General features: G+C 33.7%; 1 protein-coding gene across 1 annotated transcript; it reads left to right on the top strand.

Annotated features, from left to right (window-relative positions):
* The first annotated feature begins 13,237 nt into the window (after positions 1–13,237).
* On the top strand, positions 13,238–14,963 carry LOC149148399 (protein LATERAL BRANCHING OXIDOREDUCTASE 1-like). The gene is made up of 4 exons (XM_089440106.1): positions 13,238–13,634; positions 13,738–13,994; positions 14,088–14,409; positions 14,529–14,963. Exons 1-4 carry the CDS (start codon positions 13,386–13,388, stop codon positions 14,772–14,774), a joined length of 1,074 nt encoding a protein of 357 aa, XP_089296232.1. The 5' UTR covers positions 13,238–13,385; the 3' UTR covers positions 14,775–14,963.
* The last annotated feature ends 6,172 nt before the right edge of the window (positions 14,964–21,135 follow it).

The following is a 21,135-nucleotide window of genomic DNA, read 5'->3' as shown; positions in this document are numbered from 1 at the left end:
CTCGTACCTTTTACTTGTATTTTTTATTCAACTGACATGGACGCTGCTTAACTGTATTTTCATAAGGTTTTAAGTTCATCTTCATCATCCCAAAATCTCCTACTATCCCTTTCAAGTCAAAGAACTTAGTTGGAAATAAATCCTGATATTCATGTAATAATTCAACTAACTTATCCATTGTATCTTCAACCCAATAGTCCCAATGTTCGTGAATTTTGGTTCTGCTTTTGACCCAATGTTTACCTGCTTTGGGTGCACCAATTGTGAAATATCAGGGATATCCACATTAGGTCCACCAACTTCACGTTGTCTCTCTAATTCAGGGATATTAATATTTCGTGGATCCTCATTAGATTCTTTCATTGTAACATTCTAAAGCATGTTGTAGCTGCATACTCTAGTAAGGTTCTACCCATGTGATAGGTTTGATGAGTGTTTGGAAGATTGTTGCTTTAATTTCCTGAAGCACTTCATCAATTCATTTGAATCCATCTACAAAATCGAATGCCAACAATAAACTTTCTTTCATCTCATCCCAATCAGTAATCATATGTCGCAACTCCATTTCTAAATACCAATTATTTTGGATAACATCCAGGGTATGAATAAAGATATGCACCCACTCAGGTTGAGGTATCTCACCCCGCGACTTAGTCCATCTCACCAAATGTTTGCACAGATCATCCTTCCCTATGTATTTTTTAGTGAGTTGAGTGTTCGCGTAGCCAAATCTTAATTGCATCATTCTACAATATTCCTTCCAGCCAGCAAAATTAACCTTGTGCGTACCCCACCATGCTGCAAGCATAGCTCTTAATACTAGATCTAAGGCCTAGAATTGATGTTCCTCTGGTATATCTTTTTCAAAATGGTCAGTGTGAAAAAGATATATTTCTTTCCGCTAAAATATATATCTCTTTCATTTGGTATTTATGTTCCTAGTACGCCCAGAGGGGCAGTGCAAACTATAGACTAGAGTACTTCTTGAATTCAACATCCAACCACTCCACCTCCACCTTCACCTCCCTCTCATACACTTACACCTCCACCTTCGCCTCCCTATCATACACCTACACCTCCACCTCCATTATTCAATATGAGAAATACATTGAAAATGCATGTATTTATGGGTCAGGGATCAGAGGATCCTGAACAATTTTGATTCATCACACAGGCTGTGGAAAGCATAGTAGATCAATGATGATGATATGAAGAAAGCACAACTAGTTATAGTGCTACAAGATAGAGCGCTTACCAAGTACATCAGATATAGAACAACTCATTCAATTGCTTCATTGGCTAACACAAAGGATGCAATGAATGCAGAATTTGCAAAGCTGAAGTCAAAAGCTCAGTGTGTGATTGGAATCAAGGAGATCAAGTAGAGGGTTAATGAGTCTGCATGGGATATAGATTAGTGATTGAAGTGCTTACTGAGTCAAGCTAGACCTCATAGTTTATATGAACAACATAGAGACTGGTATATAGTTCCACCATTACCTCACTTAATATTGACGTTATCTCAAGAAAGATTGGGTCTCAGGCCAAAGCGTTGGAAATTACGATGAAGCTAGAAGCCTCACTGATCTAGGATATGAATGTAGGAGTTCAGTAGATCTAGGTACAGCTAGCAAGCCTGCATATGGAGTTGTAGGATCTGAAGAAGGGAAAGGAGGTTAAGTCAAAGACACATTCTCAAATTTGGTGCACAAAACGCAAGGCCAAAGGTTATAATAATCATCAATTCCCTATATTCTAGGATTATATAGCTGTGGGAGGTCCTAACCTAGTAAAGCCAAAATATTTTTTTAGGATCAACAATTGGTGCAAGTACCTAGTGTAGCATATGCAAAATATGAGGATATCATTTGAAAAATAATTGTTCCTTATTACAAAAGTTTATACAGTCTCCAAATAAACTATTTTGTAGCTTTTTTAAATTAGTTGGTCATGACGAGCAGAATTGTCGAAGCTATGAATTAATGATGGAAAGAGCTCAGCTGTATAGAATGCAACTTGAAAAGCGTGTGTATAATAACCAAGGCTCACCTACAGCTCACGGAAGATTCCAAGGATGGGGAAGAGGACGAGGAGGAGGATCTAGAAGAGGTCGAGGGCAGATTATTTGTTATAAGTGTGGAGAACCAGGACACTTTATGCATGACTGTCAGAGTCCCACGCATCCTTTTTTTCAGTATTGTCGTTAATTTGATCATGTTATAGAAGGTTTCCTGATATTAATAGTGAAGATGCAGGAGAAGAAGAACCAACAACTGATACAGCATATTCAAATGATGATATCCAAGTTGCATGAAGATGATCCTAGTATCAACATAGTCACGCAAAGTGGTGTAGCCACTGGTGAAGACAAAGTCAAAGGCAAACAACTAGAATCAAACTCATGGTTCCAAAAAGACTGTGAGAAGAATGTTCGGTTTGATTTACATAGATAAAGAGAGACATTCATGGAGGAAAGAAAGATTTTGATTGGTCCAGGTGCTTCTACATCTCATAACCAAATTTCAATAGTCTCACAAAAGGAGAAACCTAAAGATTCTATTGCAACATAAGATTCAGATCCCAAAATGTTAAAATCATTTCTAAAAACCTACATAAGTTATTATAGGATTAAAAGGAAGCAGAAGGACTGCAAGAACTAATAGATAATTGCGCTAGTAGGGATAAGTGGTTACCAAGACAATGCACAATCAACAAGGTGAACCAAAGTAAGAAGAGAATTGGTAGGGAGATGCAGTTGACTGTGCAGATTGGTGTTTTTGAAATGGATTAGGTAATCCTAGACTTGGGCTCTGATGCTAACGTACTGCTAAATAAGACTCGGCAATGTATGGGAAATCCTAAGTCACAGTGGTCACCAATTTAATTGTGCATGGCAAACCAACAAAAGATAATTCGAATGAGGCCCCTACATGGAGTAACTGTAGATATTGAAGGTGCAAGAGTAGTGGATGATTTCGAATTTTTTGAGATGGTCAATGGCAGTAATACATATGTAGCATTTCTCAAGATTGATTAGGCCTTCGACATGAATGCAATCATTAACTTAAAGAAGTGAATCATGGTATTTGAAAGGAATGAACTTCGAGTAATTGTCCCATTGGATCCAGCTGAAGGTGTGCGATACACATAACCAAACCATAACTATTATGAATATGACGACATTGAGCACATCTTAAAGTTAACTACATGAAATTAAAATTGGATCAATCACACTATGGATGGAAAGATCAGCTGGGAGAAGGATAGTTCCTTCTAATTATATTTAGAAGAAGAGTTAGAAAACTAGCAGAATCAGTTGCAGGAAGTCTCTACGCTGAGATGTAATCGACTTAAAAAATCACTATGTTGTGTATATATTGAGGTACGTAAGTTATCCTATTATGATGTTCCTCTAGTATATCCCTAACCCCTAAATACACGCATTTTCACTGTATTTCTCATATTGAATAGCAGAGGTGGAGGTGGAGGTGGAAGTGTAGGTGTACGATAGGGAGGCGAAGGTGGAGGTGGAGTGGTTGGATGTTGAATTCCAGAAGTACTTTAGTCTACAGTCTGCATTGCCCCTTTGGGCGTACTAGGGCTGCTTCATTCTTCTTCACTTTTAGACTCTCCCAATAAGGGACTGTATTCACTTCTAACAAATTTGTCTAAATCTACTCTAAATCACTTTCCTCTTCGCGTAGATCCAGTTGGAGCCCTCTTAAACATTCAGGTAAAGGCATAACCCCTTTTTCACACAAAACCATTTTAATCCAAGTTTTTAGAAATTTTAGGTAGTTACCTCTAGGACCTTTGAAGAATTGTCATTCAACTTCGCTATAAGACATATATGTATCTATGTGATGAAACAACCCAAGATACTATCAATCTAGTAATAAACGACCCTCACACCCTTATAATCAAATATTTCAAGGTGTTTGACTAATTCTTGAGTCCTCGTAATATGATCATCGTGCTTCCAAGTAGGTTCGCTATCTGTTAATTTGGACAGCCACTCGCGTAACTCTCAAGGGAATTTCAAAAAGAAAACTTCATGCACTTCTATGTAGAGATACCTCTGTAACCACTTTTATTTTGACAAGCATGGATTCCTATTCTCCTAGCCTGCAAACTCGCACAACTTCTGATCTAGCCACTTCTCAATTTCCATCATAGCTGGTATCCACTTACACAACATGACACATCCCTCAAATAGATCTGGCAACAGAACCATTTGTTATCTTGAGGGGACTTGGACCCAAGTTCAGAGTTATCTACGCTAACTAACGAAACACTCCACTACTATCCCTTTTAGCAACAACCCACATAGCGCAGGCTGTAGTCTCACTCGAGGCAGTATTGGGGGAAGCTAGAACTAGGCTTCCGCATCCAAAAGGATATGTGATGTGGGGTTAAGGTGTTTTCTTTAGTTTCAAGTCTAATCTGACCTTCATGAACCCTTATTCATGAAATTTCTGAACTTATAGTAATTTACATTTTAAACAAAGTTATAAAATTTGCATAAATATCCATAATGCAAAAAGTAACATACAACAGTAGATCCAGATCTTCACGGAGCGATAAATTTGAAAATATAGATAACTATCATTCAACTGCGCATAAATGCAGAAAATACACAAGTATATAAAAATAACAAAATTGCTTCAAATATTCTTTATTACCTCAAAACTTCCTTATACATACTTTCCAGATCCTGCGCACATAGTTGATGGGGTTCGCGCACTCAGCTGTGGACTTACCAAGGTCTCTGCGCACTCTGTTGCAAGAGCCTTCCCCGTTGCCAAAACACAGAAACATCATACAGACTCAGAACATATCAAAATCCCATTCTGTTCTTTTTCTTCATTTTCTTAGACTTGCTAAGACACCATTTTATATACTATTTTATATTACAATACTATTGTTCGCAAACCATGGGAAGATCTTAAAACAATACCATAATGTAAGGGTTTTTTACCTTCCAAAAACCCCTTCACTCCTATTGATGTGTGCATTACGCGCTCCGCTCGTCAAAATGCTGAGACTTATAATATTTTAATAAGACTGACCCAAGGGAGGCCGTCCCAACACCCCTCCTCTAAATATTTTCAACCTCCTAACAATTGGTATTAGAGAGGGTGTCTTCAGGTGAAACTTGACCACTTGAAGACATATTTGAGTAAAAACATTTCTTGATGGATCATTAAGGTGTGTCTCTGCTTGATCCATAAGGATCCATCGATCCAATTGTACAAATGTTCAAAGTGTCGACATTAGTATTCATGGGTGTCGTTTAGTGTCGTTGCTTCAGTTCAGCTTCGACAAATCAATAGTGTTTGTGGATCAGGTTGTATAGGTAATGTTATGGTTTCATGGAGTTTAGTGGAGATGGTTTAGCGCCTGGTTGTTGACTTGAGTTCGTTGACAGTTCCCTAGGGTTTGGTCGATGACATGTGTTTTGTCGTTTGAGAAATAGGATTGGTGTCGACATGGTTGTGTCATCTGTGGCAGAGGTTTAATGTGTCGACAAAGGTACCGTTTGGGGCATAAGTTCGGCGTCAAGGTTGTCGTTGCAAAGAAAACTGGATTCGACGATGTGTGCAGGGTTTTGTCATCGCATGTGGTTTTACGTCATATTGTGACGAAAGATTGTAAAGGGTTTTTGAAATTCTAGATCTAAACCCTAATCCTACATCTAAGTCCTAATGACTAAAAAATAAGTTCTTCAAACCCTAGTCCTAATCTAACCATTACATTGCAATGGGTATAAAAAATCCAAACATTGCATTGTTTAGACCTAAACCCTAGGTTATAGACCTAAGCTAAATCAAATGTATTTAAAAAAATCTATGGTTCAATGTTTAAACATTACAAAACTCAAAACACAGTTCCTAACTATGTGCTAGACCGTAGCGTAACCGTGGAGTATGTGACCAGAGATACTGTTATAGTAAGGGTTCAGAACCGCGGTCATAAGACGTCAGTTATAAACTGCAGCAAGGTGGCATGTGAGCAAAGTTGGGGCACTTCACCACAATTAAACAGAGACTGCCGAGCTAATTGCGGATCCATACCACATCAGAAACCGTAACTGTTACCGAAGCCATTGGGGAATGTGCTATCACATGATAACCATCACCGCAGACTAGAACCGCCGGGACCCAAAACCGCCGATGTAACCACTCTCCAAACAGGTACTCACATAAGTTGTCCATACATCTGCCCAGTTAGCAAGCTATTAGCAGCTTTCGAGTTAACCCATTGTATTTTTGGGTTTTATGTTTGTAAATTGCTTTTGTATTAATTCGAATACCATGACTAAAGCCAAAGGTGTTCCCTAAGGTGGCTAAACTCAACCAAACCAACCCCAGAAGTCAGCTTGTTCATCACCTAAATCAGGCAAAGGTGGTTTTTATGCATTTGGAATCCTATAAAGGCAGTTTTGCTCCATTGGAGAATGGAGGAGTGCTTTTCAGCTTTATCTTCTTCTCTGTTTGGTTTTCCACCAGAGCCTTAAATTCTTTAAACATTTCAATGACTTTAGATTTCTTCTTGAGGAAATATATCCATGTATTCCTTGAGAAGGCATATATAAATGATATGTAGTACATAGACTTACCGAGTGATGGAACCAACACAGGTCCAAACACATCACTGTGCACAAGCTCCAATATTTGTTTCGCCCTCTTACCACCAGAGGGGAAACTCACCCGATTCTGCTTCCCATATACACAATTTTCATAGAAATCAAAATCAAGAGAACTATTAGACATACCTTCTACCATACCTTTACCATGAAGTATTCGAAGGCCCTTCACTCCAATATGCTTAAGACTTTGATGCCATAGCATGGTCTTTTCTCCCGAGACCACTAGATTTTCTACTCCACTTTCAGGAACCACAAAACTTTTGCGCCCATAAATATTAGTGCTAACTTATAGATTGTACAGAGTTTGAATCCGCACTCCTCGCATCAATAATAGTGCTCCTTGAACCATCTTGCAGGTATCTTTCTCGAACACATTTTTTACACTTGCATCATCCAGCTTACTTACAGAAATTAGATTTATGGCTAATGCATGAATATGTAGAACACCCGAAATTGTTCTAATCCTTCCACCTTATGACATCAACTTGACTTTTTTGCGACCAATGATTCTAGCCTTCCTGTCACCCCCCAAGAATACATCACCACTATAATATTTCTCATACTCGCAGAACCACTCTCTATGGGGAGTGAAGTGAAAGGATGCATCTGAGTCAATCAGCCATGCCTCATGATCTACATGTGTACCTGAAGAAGAAGCCAAGTACACATCCTGACCTTCATCTGAGGTGGTTTTCGCCTCTTCAGAAGGAGCATCATCATATCCCTTTTCTTTCTCAGGAGCTTTAGATTTATAGTCCCTTTTGTAGTGCCCTTCCTTTCCGCATTTTCCAACACACCATTATAGGTCTTCCTAGAGATTTAGATCTCCCTCTAGATTTATATCTCCCAGTCAAGGACTTATTTTGTTTCTGCTCTGGGACCGTCCTCGTACAGATAAAGCATCACCATTCTAGCTATCCATATTTTTCCATCTCATCTCCTCTGTCAACAAGGATGAGCCTATTTCATCAAACTACAAGGCAGTTGCATTGCTACCTATCGCAACAACCAGACTATCCCACGAATCTGGTATAGAACACAACAAACTGTTGCACTTATCTTCATTTTAAATTTTAATATCAATAGATAATAACTGGCTTACCATAGTATTAAATGCCTTCAGATACTCTATCACCGAGTCTCCATCTTTCATCCTCAAGTTATACAACTTTTTATATAGGAACAATTTATTCACCAGAGACATAGATTGGTACAAAGTCCCTAAATTGTACCAAAAGCCTTCATCGTAGCTTCCTCTAATACATTCAGCAATACTGAATTTGAGACACATAATCGTATTATGATTTTTGCCTTCCGATCCAACTTCTTCCATTCTTCATCGGACACTGTCGTTGGTTTACTACCTGGATCTACTGTGATCCAATGATCTTTATCCACCAGCGGATCCTCCATCTTGAGTTTCCACAACTCAAAAGTATGACCATTAAATTTCTTGATCTCTATCTTCCCACTGCTCGCCATCTTCTTTCACCACAAGAATCGATCCCGCAGATCTCCCACTGAACCAGGTCTACCACAAGCCCAAGAAAAACCCCTCAACAGCAAAGGCATCCCCTTGAAGCCAAAACAACTCTGATACCAAATGTACATTTTAAACCTGTACATAAATTACTTGCATACAAATTCTAAACATCGAAAATAAACAATGGTGAGAGCATAACACGTAAAAAAAATTATACGCAGAGATTTTCTCCTAGATCCCAAAACCGAGACTACCAGATTGATTTTTCATTATGTTCCTTTCAATGATACAATATATATATGTATATATATCTATATATATATATATATATATATATATATATATATATATATATATATATATATATATGTATATATATGTATATGTATATGTATATGTATATGTATATGTATATATATGTGTATATATATGTGTATATATATATATATGTATATATGTATATGTATATGTATATGTATATGTATATATATATATATATATATATATATATATATATATACATATACATATACATATACATATACATATACATATACATATACATATACATATACATATACATATATATATATATATATATATACATGTCGAAGCATCCATAAACCCCAATCCATTAACCTTGGATTAGAACATAATCATAGTTCCCTTGACCGGATCTACAAAATACCATGGACCAAAAACCATCACGCCCAAAACCATGTGCAAAATCCATGCAAAAAACCATATGTAGGTCCGCCCACCTAATATAGGGTCCAAAAGGACACCGTAGGGGGGGCTACCGCCCCCCTTCTAACTCCCTAGCTTAACTATTAGGGCTAGTAATGGAAAGAATATAACACAACCCAACATACCAGAAGTGTGTATCTATGAAATGATTTGCGAGAATCATATATTTAAGTTGAATGAACATATCATTACATAGAGAATATCATTAACATATATGGTATGATCGATTCATATCATTAATCAACTCATAACACACAATGCGACCAGTGTAGGTTCAAAATTTAGGTTAAGGCTATGAGTATGAAACACTTGAAACATTTTAAATCACGGTTTCATCGAAAGAAAGGTTAAAAACAGGAAATCATGATGTTAACTTGGAACAATTACCCAATTGATATTATAAATATGATTATGGGTTGCTGCAAACCTACGATTATGTAGCGACCTTTAATTTAACAATTCATTTTCTCTTAGGGAAAACTACTAAATAAAACAAACCATAGTAATAAGAAAAACAAACCCTTTCATCTCAATGAATGGTGAAATTGATCCCAACTTAAACAAGAAAGGAAAGTAGTCATCAAATAAAAGATGTAGGAATTTAGTCAATTCGAATCTAAATGAAATGACAACAAACAAGAAAGCAAAGTTTAAAGGGATGAGGTTGGCATGCCAACAGGTACAAAAGCTCCACTATGAAAATATTTATTTCTGGTGTAGATAATGCAATGAAACAGGGCACATGATTAAAAAATTCGCTAAGAATTTATAGAACAACAAAGACCGGAAAAAAATTTGAAGGCCCAAATGGTGGGAAGGAGCTCATGGTATTCACTGTACGATATTTAAAGAGGATGTGCCTCAATATAAGAAAGAATTAGAAGGCAAGAAGGAAGTAGACTCAACTAAAGAAACTTCATTAGTAACGCCATAAACCAAGGAAGAAAGAATGAATGCCAATGAGGCTCCTCTTGGCTCATACTAAGTAGAAAAGCAAAAAAACCTCATGGAAAGTGGATCCCCTTTTGAATCCACAATGATTCTTGCACGGAGAACATCTTCTTGGGCAGATTAGTAGATGAGGAAGAGTCCAATTTTCACACATTGAAGAATGTTATATTGGAAATAGAAAAAAATATGTGTGAGACTCAAGTTGGGAGGAGAGGAAGAGGCATTTCGCCAAGGAAAATACGAAGTCAGCCTAAATCAAAAGCGAAGTAGTTAATAATACTATGTAAATGTATTTGGATTTTAGGAGTTTTTTGGAGAATTTTTAGTTGGAAAGGGTCTGAAACTTTTGTGTCATGGGGAACTTGTTTGAGGGTTTGGATTGAGTCGACATGCTCAATTTCAAATCTCCAAGGAAGATTAGAATATATAAATGTTTTGGCTTACTAACTAGATATTTTTTAAATAATACAAATTTCTATCCGTCTCTTTGAAAAAATATCACCATTACAATCTCTTTAAGATTATAAGATTGTTGCATGATTTAAAGTCTCACATGACCAATTTTTTATTGAATTTAAATAATGTTAATTAACTCTAACAATATACTCGTAGTAATCACACCATAAAAATATTTTAAAATTAGAAGGTTATTGTATTTGATTATGTATCACATAATTTTTTTAGGTTTTTGTTTTCTATAGATTTTCTTTTGTTCAAATCAATTATATATAAATAATTTATTATTAAATTTATATGTTTTAATTCTATAATTATTTTAATAATTTTGTTTTTTTAAACTATTATTGTTATATATATTAAATAAGCCCCAATGGATAGTTCAATTAGTCGATTTCTTGTTGTTAAATACTTTGTTTATTGGGAAGTCATGGGTCAAATCTCCTTTACGTGTTTTAGGTTAAGCCTCACTAATTCCTACCTAGATTTTCCCTCAATATTTATAAAACACCTTATCAAAACTTGGAAAAAAATAATTACATTTGAAAAAAACAACTAAATAAATTAACATTTTCATATTATAATTAATAAAAAAAATACAAAATGATTACCTATTAAAAAAACAACCAAATAAATAAACATTTTCATATTATAATTAATAAAAAAATAAAAAATTACATACAATGCATTTGAAAACCCAAATAAGTAGACATTTCACAATCAATTAAAAGTAAAAAAAACTTTGTAATAAAATATTTTGGCTCTTTATTATAATTTTATGTTGGTCATTATAACTCATTCAATTTACATTAAGGAAAAAAACAAATACATAGGCATTTTCACTTCACAATCAATTGATATAACTTGTAAAAATATTATATTAATATTATAAGAAAAGCTTATAATAAAATGTTTTGGCTCTTTATGATAATGGATAGAACTTGTAAATATATTATATTAATATTATAAAAAAAATCTTATAAATATTATTCTTTATTTAGATTTATTTTTATTTTATTTCATTTTTTTTTTACATATAAAATGATTTTTGTATTTGTTATTTTATTGAAATTAAAGTATACATATTACTATTCAAATATAAGTTTTGGAACATGTTTTCTCAACCAAAGTAAAAATAGCAAAAACATGAAATAGAAAAAATCATTACAAAAGTTTGAAATAAGAAAAATGTTATATGCATTCACCTAGTGGACATCACCTATTTTTTTTGTTATCAATAAATATCTAAGAGATTAGAGTAATGCTTACTTTGATCTTCTGTTCGCATAAACTTTTGTTCCATGTGAATATGTGCTACCTTCACTGTCTCGAAAAATTCCTAAGAATTTAGGACCAAACTATGTAATGTACCTATCCCCAAGAACCAATCAATAACCATTGGAGAACCATTAAAAAATCACCAAAGATTTGAAGGCACTTCACATGCCTAGATATTGCAAAATACTTTATTATTAGACCTTGGCCATACTTCCAAGCTAAGAAGGAAGTAATGATAGTTATTTAAGTGAAATGCTACTCCATACTACTCCCGCTCCACAAAAATCCCTCACATGACTCTTAGTTGTATTTAGAAAAGCCCAAGCCTTGGAAGTATCAATCCTCGGCCCAATGGAAATCTCGTTCTTCTTCTTTAGCCCTCCTGAGCTAAGTTCCTTCATTGCTATTTTTTAGTTATGTACCACATGCCAAATATTTGGAACCTATTATGAAGATGGTTCTATTCATTTGAAAAAGTTATCTTTATTATGAAACATTTGATTTTATTACTATGTTGATAAGTATGTCTATTTTAGAATTTAAATTTAATTATGAATGATTATTAGGTGGATGGTAGAGATTTAAACTCCATAGAATATTTTAGAATATTTTTAGAAGTGTACATAAACTAAAAACTAAGATTTATTTATAAAGTAGTTGGACCTTTTATTTCATTTTAATTAAATTCATTAATTAAGAAAATTTCATTTAAACAAGTGTCATATGAAAAAAAGTATGGTTTTTTAGGCATATGCTATTGATAAGCCATGATATTGGCCCATAATTTTGTAACTAAGTCTATTTACATATTAAGAATCTTCACGAAAAATTAAAGGTAATTCCCATAATTAAAAATCTTATTATATGTTTTTTTAAAATGTATATAGGTTAATTATATATTAATTCCTATAAATAATAATAATAATTTAAAAAAAATGTTAATTATTATAATATTTTTAATTTTAATAATTTGATATATATAATGAAATATTTTTTTAATATTTATTATTAATTCATATTTATACATATTTACTAATCGTTTAATTTATATAATCATATTACTAACTAATATAACAAGTCTAAATACTAAATTTATATAATATTTTAAACCTTCAAAAAAAATTAAAAAATTCTCACTGAAAACGAGTTACCAAGAAAACTCAGAAAAAACAAATTAGAAAAAACAAATAAGTAGTATATTTGTATTGATGAAGGAAAAAATAAAAACAAATAAGTACCACATATTTTGAGAAAAATAGAAGCATCTTCGACAAAAACAAAAAATCTTGGGAAAAAGAAAACATCTCTATATCAATCACAATCCTTTAAAAAACATTTTTATATCACAATTAATTACTGAAATAAAATCTTATGTGACATACACAATCGATTAAAGCATTTTTAATTGACATATTAATAAGTAAAATAAAATCTTATGTCACAATCAATAAGTAGAATCAAATCTTGTATTGACATATTCCAAACTCGGAGCTGTACTGAAAATCCTACGTAAAAAGGTGACAGATCTTTGACAATGGAACATATAAAACAAAAAGGTTTGACACCTTCATATTGCCCAACTTCAATGCCTGCGGACTTTCCGATATTTATACATCGCCGGTTAAAACCGTCCAAATCACTGCGGTCCTGACTATGTGACAACGTAGATAATCACTACCTTGTATTTGCAGACACCTATTTCTGTGCATCGTGCCCTTACCCTATCCAGGGTTTCCAAATATTTATAAATTGTGTCTCCGAGGTTTCGGATAAATTCCAATTCCACTGCCTGCTACGAATCTGGAATCTTCATCAGTTGCCATGGACGCTCTTCTGAAGCAATTTGAAAGACTTCAGAGACCAATTGATCTGGTGCAGACTCTACATGAAACCCAAGTGAAGCAAGTCCCTGCACGCTACATCCTTCCTTCGGAACAGAGACCATCTAGTCCTCTGCAAGTCCAGCAGTCTCTTCCTGTCATTGATCTAGCAGGCCTGGAAGATACTGATCAACGCTTCAAGATTGTCAGTCAAATAGCCCAAGCATCTCAGGAATGGGGTTTCTTTCAGGTTTGTCATTGCAATCACAGTTTTTGCTTTTCTTTTCTTTATCCAACCAATTTCCTGGTCGCTTTGTGGATTCTGATTTCATGGGTTTGCAATTGTTTTGAAGATAATAAATCATGGCATACCTCTGTCATTGCTAGAGACTGTGAAGCGTGTTTCGCAGGAGTTCTTTGATCTTCCTCTTGAAGAGAAACGGAAACAGTGCCCTGTGAGGCCTGGTCTTCACATGCTTGAAGGCTATGGCCGCTTCTTTGACATCTCTGATGACACGGTCCTGGACTGGGTTGATGCCCTAGTTCATTATATTTCTCCAGAGTGGGCCAAAGCAGTTGAGCACTGGCCCAAAAACCCCTCCACATACAGGTACAACTCTATACACATATAGATACACACTGTGAAACCTTGATAATGAGCTAATTGCGTCCATTCTGATACATTTCTGTGTGCACTGTGAAGAGAAACATATGAAAAATACGGCGAAGAGGTAATGAGGGTTATGGGGAAATTGCTGGGTCTTCTTTCCGAGGGTTTGGGGCTGGACCCAAAGTATATGCAAACCCTCAATAAGGAACCCCTGCTACAACTCAGAATCAATTATTACCCTCCTTGCCCTCAGCCAGATATGGTGAATGGGCTTAAACCCCATTCAGATGGCGATATGCTCACTGTTCTGCTGGATGATGGGGTGGACGGTCTCCAGGTTCGGAAAGATGAGGATTGGTTCACTGTGCCCTCTGTTCCTGGAGCTCTTATTATCAACATCGGGGATTTGTTACAGGTCAGTGAAATTCTTTTCTCTTTTTGGGACTTTAATCATTTCTCTGATTTGGACTATGTCCTTTGGTTACAATTTGAGCATAATTTTTGTAAAATGATATGGGGATTGTGTAATGGCAGATAGTAAGCAATGGGAAATACAAGAGTGCCGAGCACCGGGTAGTAGCGAATACAAAGCAGAGTCGCATGTCGATAGTCATGTTTTTGAGTCCACAAGAGGATGTGTTGATTGATACTGCTCCCGAACTGATCGATGAAGCTCATCCCAGCTTGTACAAAGCCGTTAAAGCTGGGGAGTATGGAACTGAGTATATGAGCAAGGATATTCGAGGAAAAGACGCTGTACATGCTTTACGTATAGTGTAGAACAGGCGTAGGAAGTCAATGTCTAGTCCTTCAATTGCCTTTTTATAAGATGTCTATGTAGAGAACTATTCAAGGTATTTGAGTGGAAACTATCACTATAAGATAGCTGTAGGTGTTTTTGAGAAAAAAATGTAATTTGCTAGCATATTATATATGCAAAATAAATATAGTGGTATTTCATTGTTTTGAGTGGGTGTTTCATTGCCACGTGGTTGGGCGTTTTGAGTAGGAATTTCATTGTTTTGAGTTGGTGTCTCATTGTTACTTGGTTGTGCGTTTTGAGTGGAAGATCTAATTTAGAGGTATATTATATATGTTGTTTGGAAGTCTCTATTTATTAGATGGGTTGATGTGTTGGAAATTTGGTTAAATATTGATTTGTTTTGTTTAAATTGATTTTTTGATTTCATATATGGATTGGATTGAGCATTTTCAAAAAAATTTGGGACATTTATGATTGTGAAGAGTTTACTCATTTTAATATGTGATTTCAATAAATCCCTACCACATTTTAGACAAATTAAATTGGAAAATAAATCAGAAAACTTTCTAGAAAAAATAAATTAGAAAAAAAACCAAAAAACTTTTCAAAAAAATGATAAATAAACACTCCCTATATGTTCTATATATGTGTTTAACTTCATTGCCTATTTAGTTTATTTTTAAATAAATAAATATAACTTCATTGCATGCATTCGTTTTATTTATGAATAAATGGATATTTATTATTTTTATTAAAAAAATTATTTATTTAAAAATAAATAAATGATTTTTTAAAATAATAATAAAATAATAATTTAACACACACATATATAGACTAAAATATTGGTAATAATTATGTTAAATATGGAAATATGGAAAATATTAAGTAATATAAATTTCCGTGAAATATGGAAACATTACATAATGTAAATTTAATTTAATGTAGAGGAATATCTAAATGAGTTTTTGATCTTTAAAATTTTTAGATTAAAATGGAGTTATTTTAATTTAATTTAATTTGTTTTATTTTATTTTATTTTATTGTTTTTCTCTTTGATATTAAAAATCAAAATGAAATTTTTCTCGTCCATGCGGTCTTGGATATATAGTAATTGGGTACTCTGTTAAGACACTTGTATAATTTAACACACACATATATATATATATATATAGACTAAAATATTGATAATAATTATGTTAAATATGGAAAATATTAAGTAATATAAATTTCCGTGAAATATGGAAACATTACATAATGTAAATTTAATTTAATGTAGAGGAATATCTAAATGAGTTTTTGATCTTTAAAATTTTTAGATTAAAATGGAGTTATTTTAATTTAATTTAATTTGTTTTATTTTATTTTATTTTATTGTTTTTCTCTTTGATATTAAAAATCAAAATGAAATTTTTCTTGTCCATGCAGTCTTGGATATATAGTAATTGGGTACTCTGTTAAGACACTTGTTAAGATAGTCCTTGATATCAAGTCACCGGTTCAATTGCCCATCTAGATGACACAATGCCTCACTAAATATAAATAGAGTAAAAATACAAATGAAATAAAAAGATTGAAAAAATTAAACCTTCATTTTGTAGGGAAGAAGCAATTTCTACAATGATTCAAATAAAGGAATGGAATGGTCACCCCTGACAAGTTTAAAGGCTTCATTAGCCTAGGATTATTTCTTCTTGCGAAGGATTGAATAAGGAAGAACCTAAATCCAATCTAATCTAATATTATACTTTACTATTCTATACTAAGTTATGATTAAATAATAAACTAAGTCCTATTGTTAAATAAATTAGTACAATTTCATTAACTTAAAATGATTTGTTAGAAGAATGCTGAAAATCTAAATACTATATACAAAATAATTCTAATTTATAATTACATTTAGAAATTAAAATTAGAATATAATGCAAGTTCTATATTGCAAAATCAGATTATGATAAAACATGTACAATTATATTATATAGATGACAAAGATCAGATATGTTAGGTCCCTATAATAATTATGTATTCCCCTTATTTCTATTGTTAGTGTAGCCCCCTATTATTATTGTTGTACCCATGTATCCCCCATGTTTTTGTTGTTGTGCCCAATAGAAGCCGACTGTTCTTATTATTGTTCCCTTACATTATTATTATTATCATAGACTTTGATTATATTGTGACCCCTTAGACTCCTATATATATACCAAGGAGGTCTTATCATTTGTATCATCCAAGAATTATTCATTTGTGTAATGTAAAGGAGGTTTCCCCCTTGAAGAGGAAAATTTTTAAGTCGTTTATCTATCTATTCTTCTATTTTTTGACCTGGTTGCATAACATTTGGTATAAGAGCTTTGGAGTCTAGGGTTTCGCTTCTTCAAACAGGTTATCCTAAAATTTTCCCTATAATTTTTTTTTTCTACGAGGCTTCAGAAGCTCAAATTGCAACCACATGGAGCAGAAATGTTAGTGAACTTCTTGTACGAATTTCAGATCTTCATTCGCTACATGTCAGAGATATGATCCAAGGAAGTGAGGGTTTTTTCGAGCTCCAAAATTCAATCTCAAACAGGTGACCTAGGGAAAAGCGCCATAAATTTCTCTCGAGCATAGGATTTGAATTTTGTAAAAAGTGGCTGAAATTGAATGGATTTTAGTTATTTTTGTATCATTTTCAAGGCCAAAGGTAAAAACAGTGACACATGGCACTTCGTACAATATTCTCTATTGAACAAGTCGATAATCAAGTTATCATGGGATATTGGGCATAACTCTTTACTGAAGAATCCAATCTCGATCTAACTTATGGGGTTGGAAAGAAGACTTAGAAGGATATCACAAGATGAAATTTCACACCTTGGAGATATGAAATTATAGAGATATGATAGTTTCAATATAGATCTCCCAAAAAACAAGAGAAAGTTGTGTAACTTTTTAAAATTTTGTATAACTTTTGTTTGAAAAATTAGTTTGAAGTGATTCAAAGGGCATAGAGAAACATATATATCATTGTTTGATTCTAAAATTCCTTGAAAAAAAATGGACACACCTAGTAAGCAACTAGAAATGTCTTCTATGACACATGAAGAAAAGGACGAAATGCAACATTATATATCAAGATTACGACACCAAGTGCAACAAATTTCACTCTCACAAAGAGTAACAAAAAATGAAATGAAAGTGATGATGAATGTTAAAATGCATGGTTGAAAATGGAACATGGATGATTTAGAATAAAAAATGGAAAGTTTAAAGGATGGTTTAAAAGAAAAATTGGAAGGTTTGACAAAGTTGGTACAAGAAATGTGTCCTAATGGAAACAAGGTATTCCATGAAACTCATGATGAGAGAAAAAGAAATATTATCATGATTTTAGAGACTATAACTTTGGGTTAAACACCTACCACATTTCAAATATTGATATGAGGAAGTTTGATGGCAAGGATCTAGTAATAAGGATACAAGAGATGAAGCAATAGTTTGATCTACATGATGTTTAACCCTCACAAAAGGTATGTATTGCATCTTTATACTTAGAACCCAAGTAGTTTGTATGGTATAGATGGTTTTTTTTCTCATAAACCACTTATCACTGAGTTAATTTTTATGGAGGAAATGCTAGCACATTATGAAGATACAAAGAGCAACACCTTCTTTAGCCAATTGATAAATCACAAAGAAAAGGGTTCAATGGCGAAGCACATTGAAGACTTCCAAAAATTGAATATTAGGTTAACTAATATTCTAGAGGAGCATATGATTGATTTATTCATATGTACTTTAAAGGATAACATCCAACATAAGGTTTACCTTTGGGAACCTAATTCATTGGAGAATGCATTTAGGGTGGCAAGAAAGTTTGAAAGCAAGATTATAGCAACAAGGAAGTCTACCACTCACAACTATAAATATGGAAGTGTTGTTGTTCCTAATCTTCCAAAACCTATAAGGTTGATGCCACAAAAATTGGAGGAAAGAAGATAAAAATGGATTTGTTACAGTTGTGATAGAAAATACACTAAAGGACATAAGTGTGCTGAGAAGAAATTATTCTACATAGATTGTGAAGAGGAGGAATAAAAGGAACAAGAAACATCAAAAGAGGAGGATATACACTAGGAACCAACCTCGGAGAAAGAAGAAATGAATCCAAACATATATTGTAATGAATTTACAGGAATTACCACTCCTCAAACTCTCAAAATAACAGGATATATCAAAAATAAAAAGGTAATAGCTCTAATTGATTCAGGTAGTACCCGTAATTTTATCCATTGTAAGATAGACAAGCAATTGAATTTTTTCCTATATCCAGCACCAGAGTATCAAGCAATGGCTGCAAATGGAGGAGCTATAAAATTCTTTAGAAAGCGCCATAATATCAAGTTAACCATGGGGGAATATGTATTGAATTGTCCAATGATTTCCATTCCAATGGGTGTTTTTGATGTTATACTAGGAGTCCAGTAGTTACAATCTTTAGGGATGATAAGTTTTAATTTTCAAGAACGTCTCTTGAAATTTTTTTCTAAGGAAAGGAAGTTGAATTAAGGGGTATCACGGGGAAACCAGGAAAGATGATTATCTCTAATGGCATGACAAAACTTCTGAATAAATAACAATGGGGCGTAATTGCACAAAGATTCTCACTAGAGGTTCAAACATCGAAATCATCTATTTCTCCAAATCTCTAAATGTCTTGGATAATCATTCCAAGGTATTTGAGACTCCCAAATTCCTCCCACCTATTTGTGATCAAGATCATGCTATTCATTTGATTCCGGGATCTATTCCTCCAAACATCATACCTTAGAGATATCCCTATGCCCAAATGAGTGAAATTGAACATATGGTTGCATAAATGCTAGAGGATCATATAATTAAACCTAGTCAAATTTCTTTCTCTACTCTAGTAGTCTTGATGCACAAGAAGGATGGATCATGGCATATGTGTCCAGATTATAGGGAGCTCAACAATCTCACTATTAAAGATAAAATTCATATTCTAGTCATTGATCAATTGTTGGATGAATTACAAATTGGAGAAATTTACTTCACCAATTTGGATCTTCGTTCATGATATCATCAAATTAGATTGAAGACTAAAGACATTCTGAAAACAACACTCATACCTCATGATGGCCATTATGAATTTTTGGTCATGCCTTTTAGCCTTACTAATTCACCTTCCACATTTCAAGGTTTGATGAATTCCATTTTCAAACCTTTTCTTATAAAATTTGTTTTATTATTTTTTGATGATATACTAATCTACAACAAGTCTTGGAAGGATCATGTTCAACATGTTGTGAGGGTGCTCAAACTATTGGAGGAGCAACAATTATATGCAAAAACCTCCAAATGTTTATTTGGAGCATAGGAGGTGGAGTATTTGGTTCATATTGTATCTCATGAGGGTGTTGAGGTAAACCTTAACAAAATTAAATCCATTAACGAATGGAAAATCCCCACAAACATAAAGCATGTTTGAGGATTTCTTGGGTTGAAAATATATTATCACAAGTTTGCTAAGAATTATGGGAGAATAGCAACACCTCTAACAACATTACTGAAGAAAGATGCATTTTCTTGGACTCTAGAATTAACTAAGGCCTTTGAACATTTTAAAGAGGAAATGTGCCAAGCACTAGTCTTAGCTACATTAGATTTCACAAAAACCTTTATTGTAGAATGTGATGCGTCAAGAAATGGAATTGGTGTTGTTTTAGTGAAAGAAGTAAGACCCATTACTTTTGAAAATCATCCAATCAAAGGAAAGTATTTACACAAACCTATTTCTGAGAAGGAAATGTTGGCAATACTACATGCACTAAATCAATGACGACATTCCCTAGTGGGAAGACACTTCAAGTTTAAAAAATATCAAGATAGTCTTAAACACTTTTTGGAACAAATATTGTCTTCAGAAGAGCATCAAAAATGGGTCAGAAAGATGTTGGGTTATGACTTTGAAATCATCTACAAAAAAGGAAGCAAAATGTTGTTGCATATGCACTCTCAAGAAAGGATGAGAATGTGAAAGAATTGCTTTGTGCCATTTCTATTATCCAACATGATTGGATAATTGAAGCAAGAGGTGAATTGAAGAATGACGAAGTTGTGGACACTCATTCAAAAGTTGCAACAAGATCCCATGACATCTGATACATTTAGCTGGAAAAATGATTCATTATGGTGCAAATATCACTTATATATTTGTAAGAATTCCCAACTCAAGAAAATTATTCTTTTGGAATTTCACAACTCTCCTTTAAGAGGCCACTTAGGAATTTTAAAAGCTTACCACAAGGTCAAGAAGGACTCTTTTTGGGATGGACTTAAATATGATATTTAGAAGTTTGTGGCAGAATGTTTGGTTTT

Source organism: Pinus tabuliformis, chromosome 9 (genome assembly GCF_031772625.1).
Source record: "Pinus tabuliformis cultivar Carrire ecotype Pingquan chromosome 9, CPIR1, whole genome shotgun sequence".
Lineage (NCBI taxonomy): Eukaryota > Viridiplantae > Streptophyta > Pinopsida > Pinales > Pinaceae > Pinus > Pinus tabuliformis.
Note: the sequence above shows the minus strand (reverse complement) of the source record. Positions and strands in the feature narration are given on the sequence as shown.

Bases quoted from the DNA above. Each gene is read 5' to 3' on its own strand.
- LOC149148399 (XM_089440106.1), top strand. From the start codon at position 13,386: ATGGACGCTCTTCTGAAGCAATTTGAAAGACTTCAGAGACCAATTGAT. The intron at 13,995-14,087 runs GTACAACTCTAT...TGCACTGTGAAG, and splicing joins AAAAACCCCTCCACATACAG to AGAAACATATGAAAAATACG. The intron at 14,410-14,528 runs GTCAGTGAAATT...GTGTAATGGCAG, and splicing joins ACATCGGGGATTTGTTACAG to ATAGTAAGCAATGGGAAATA.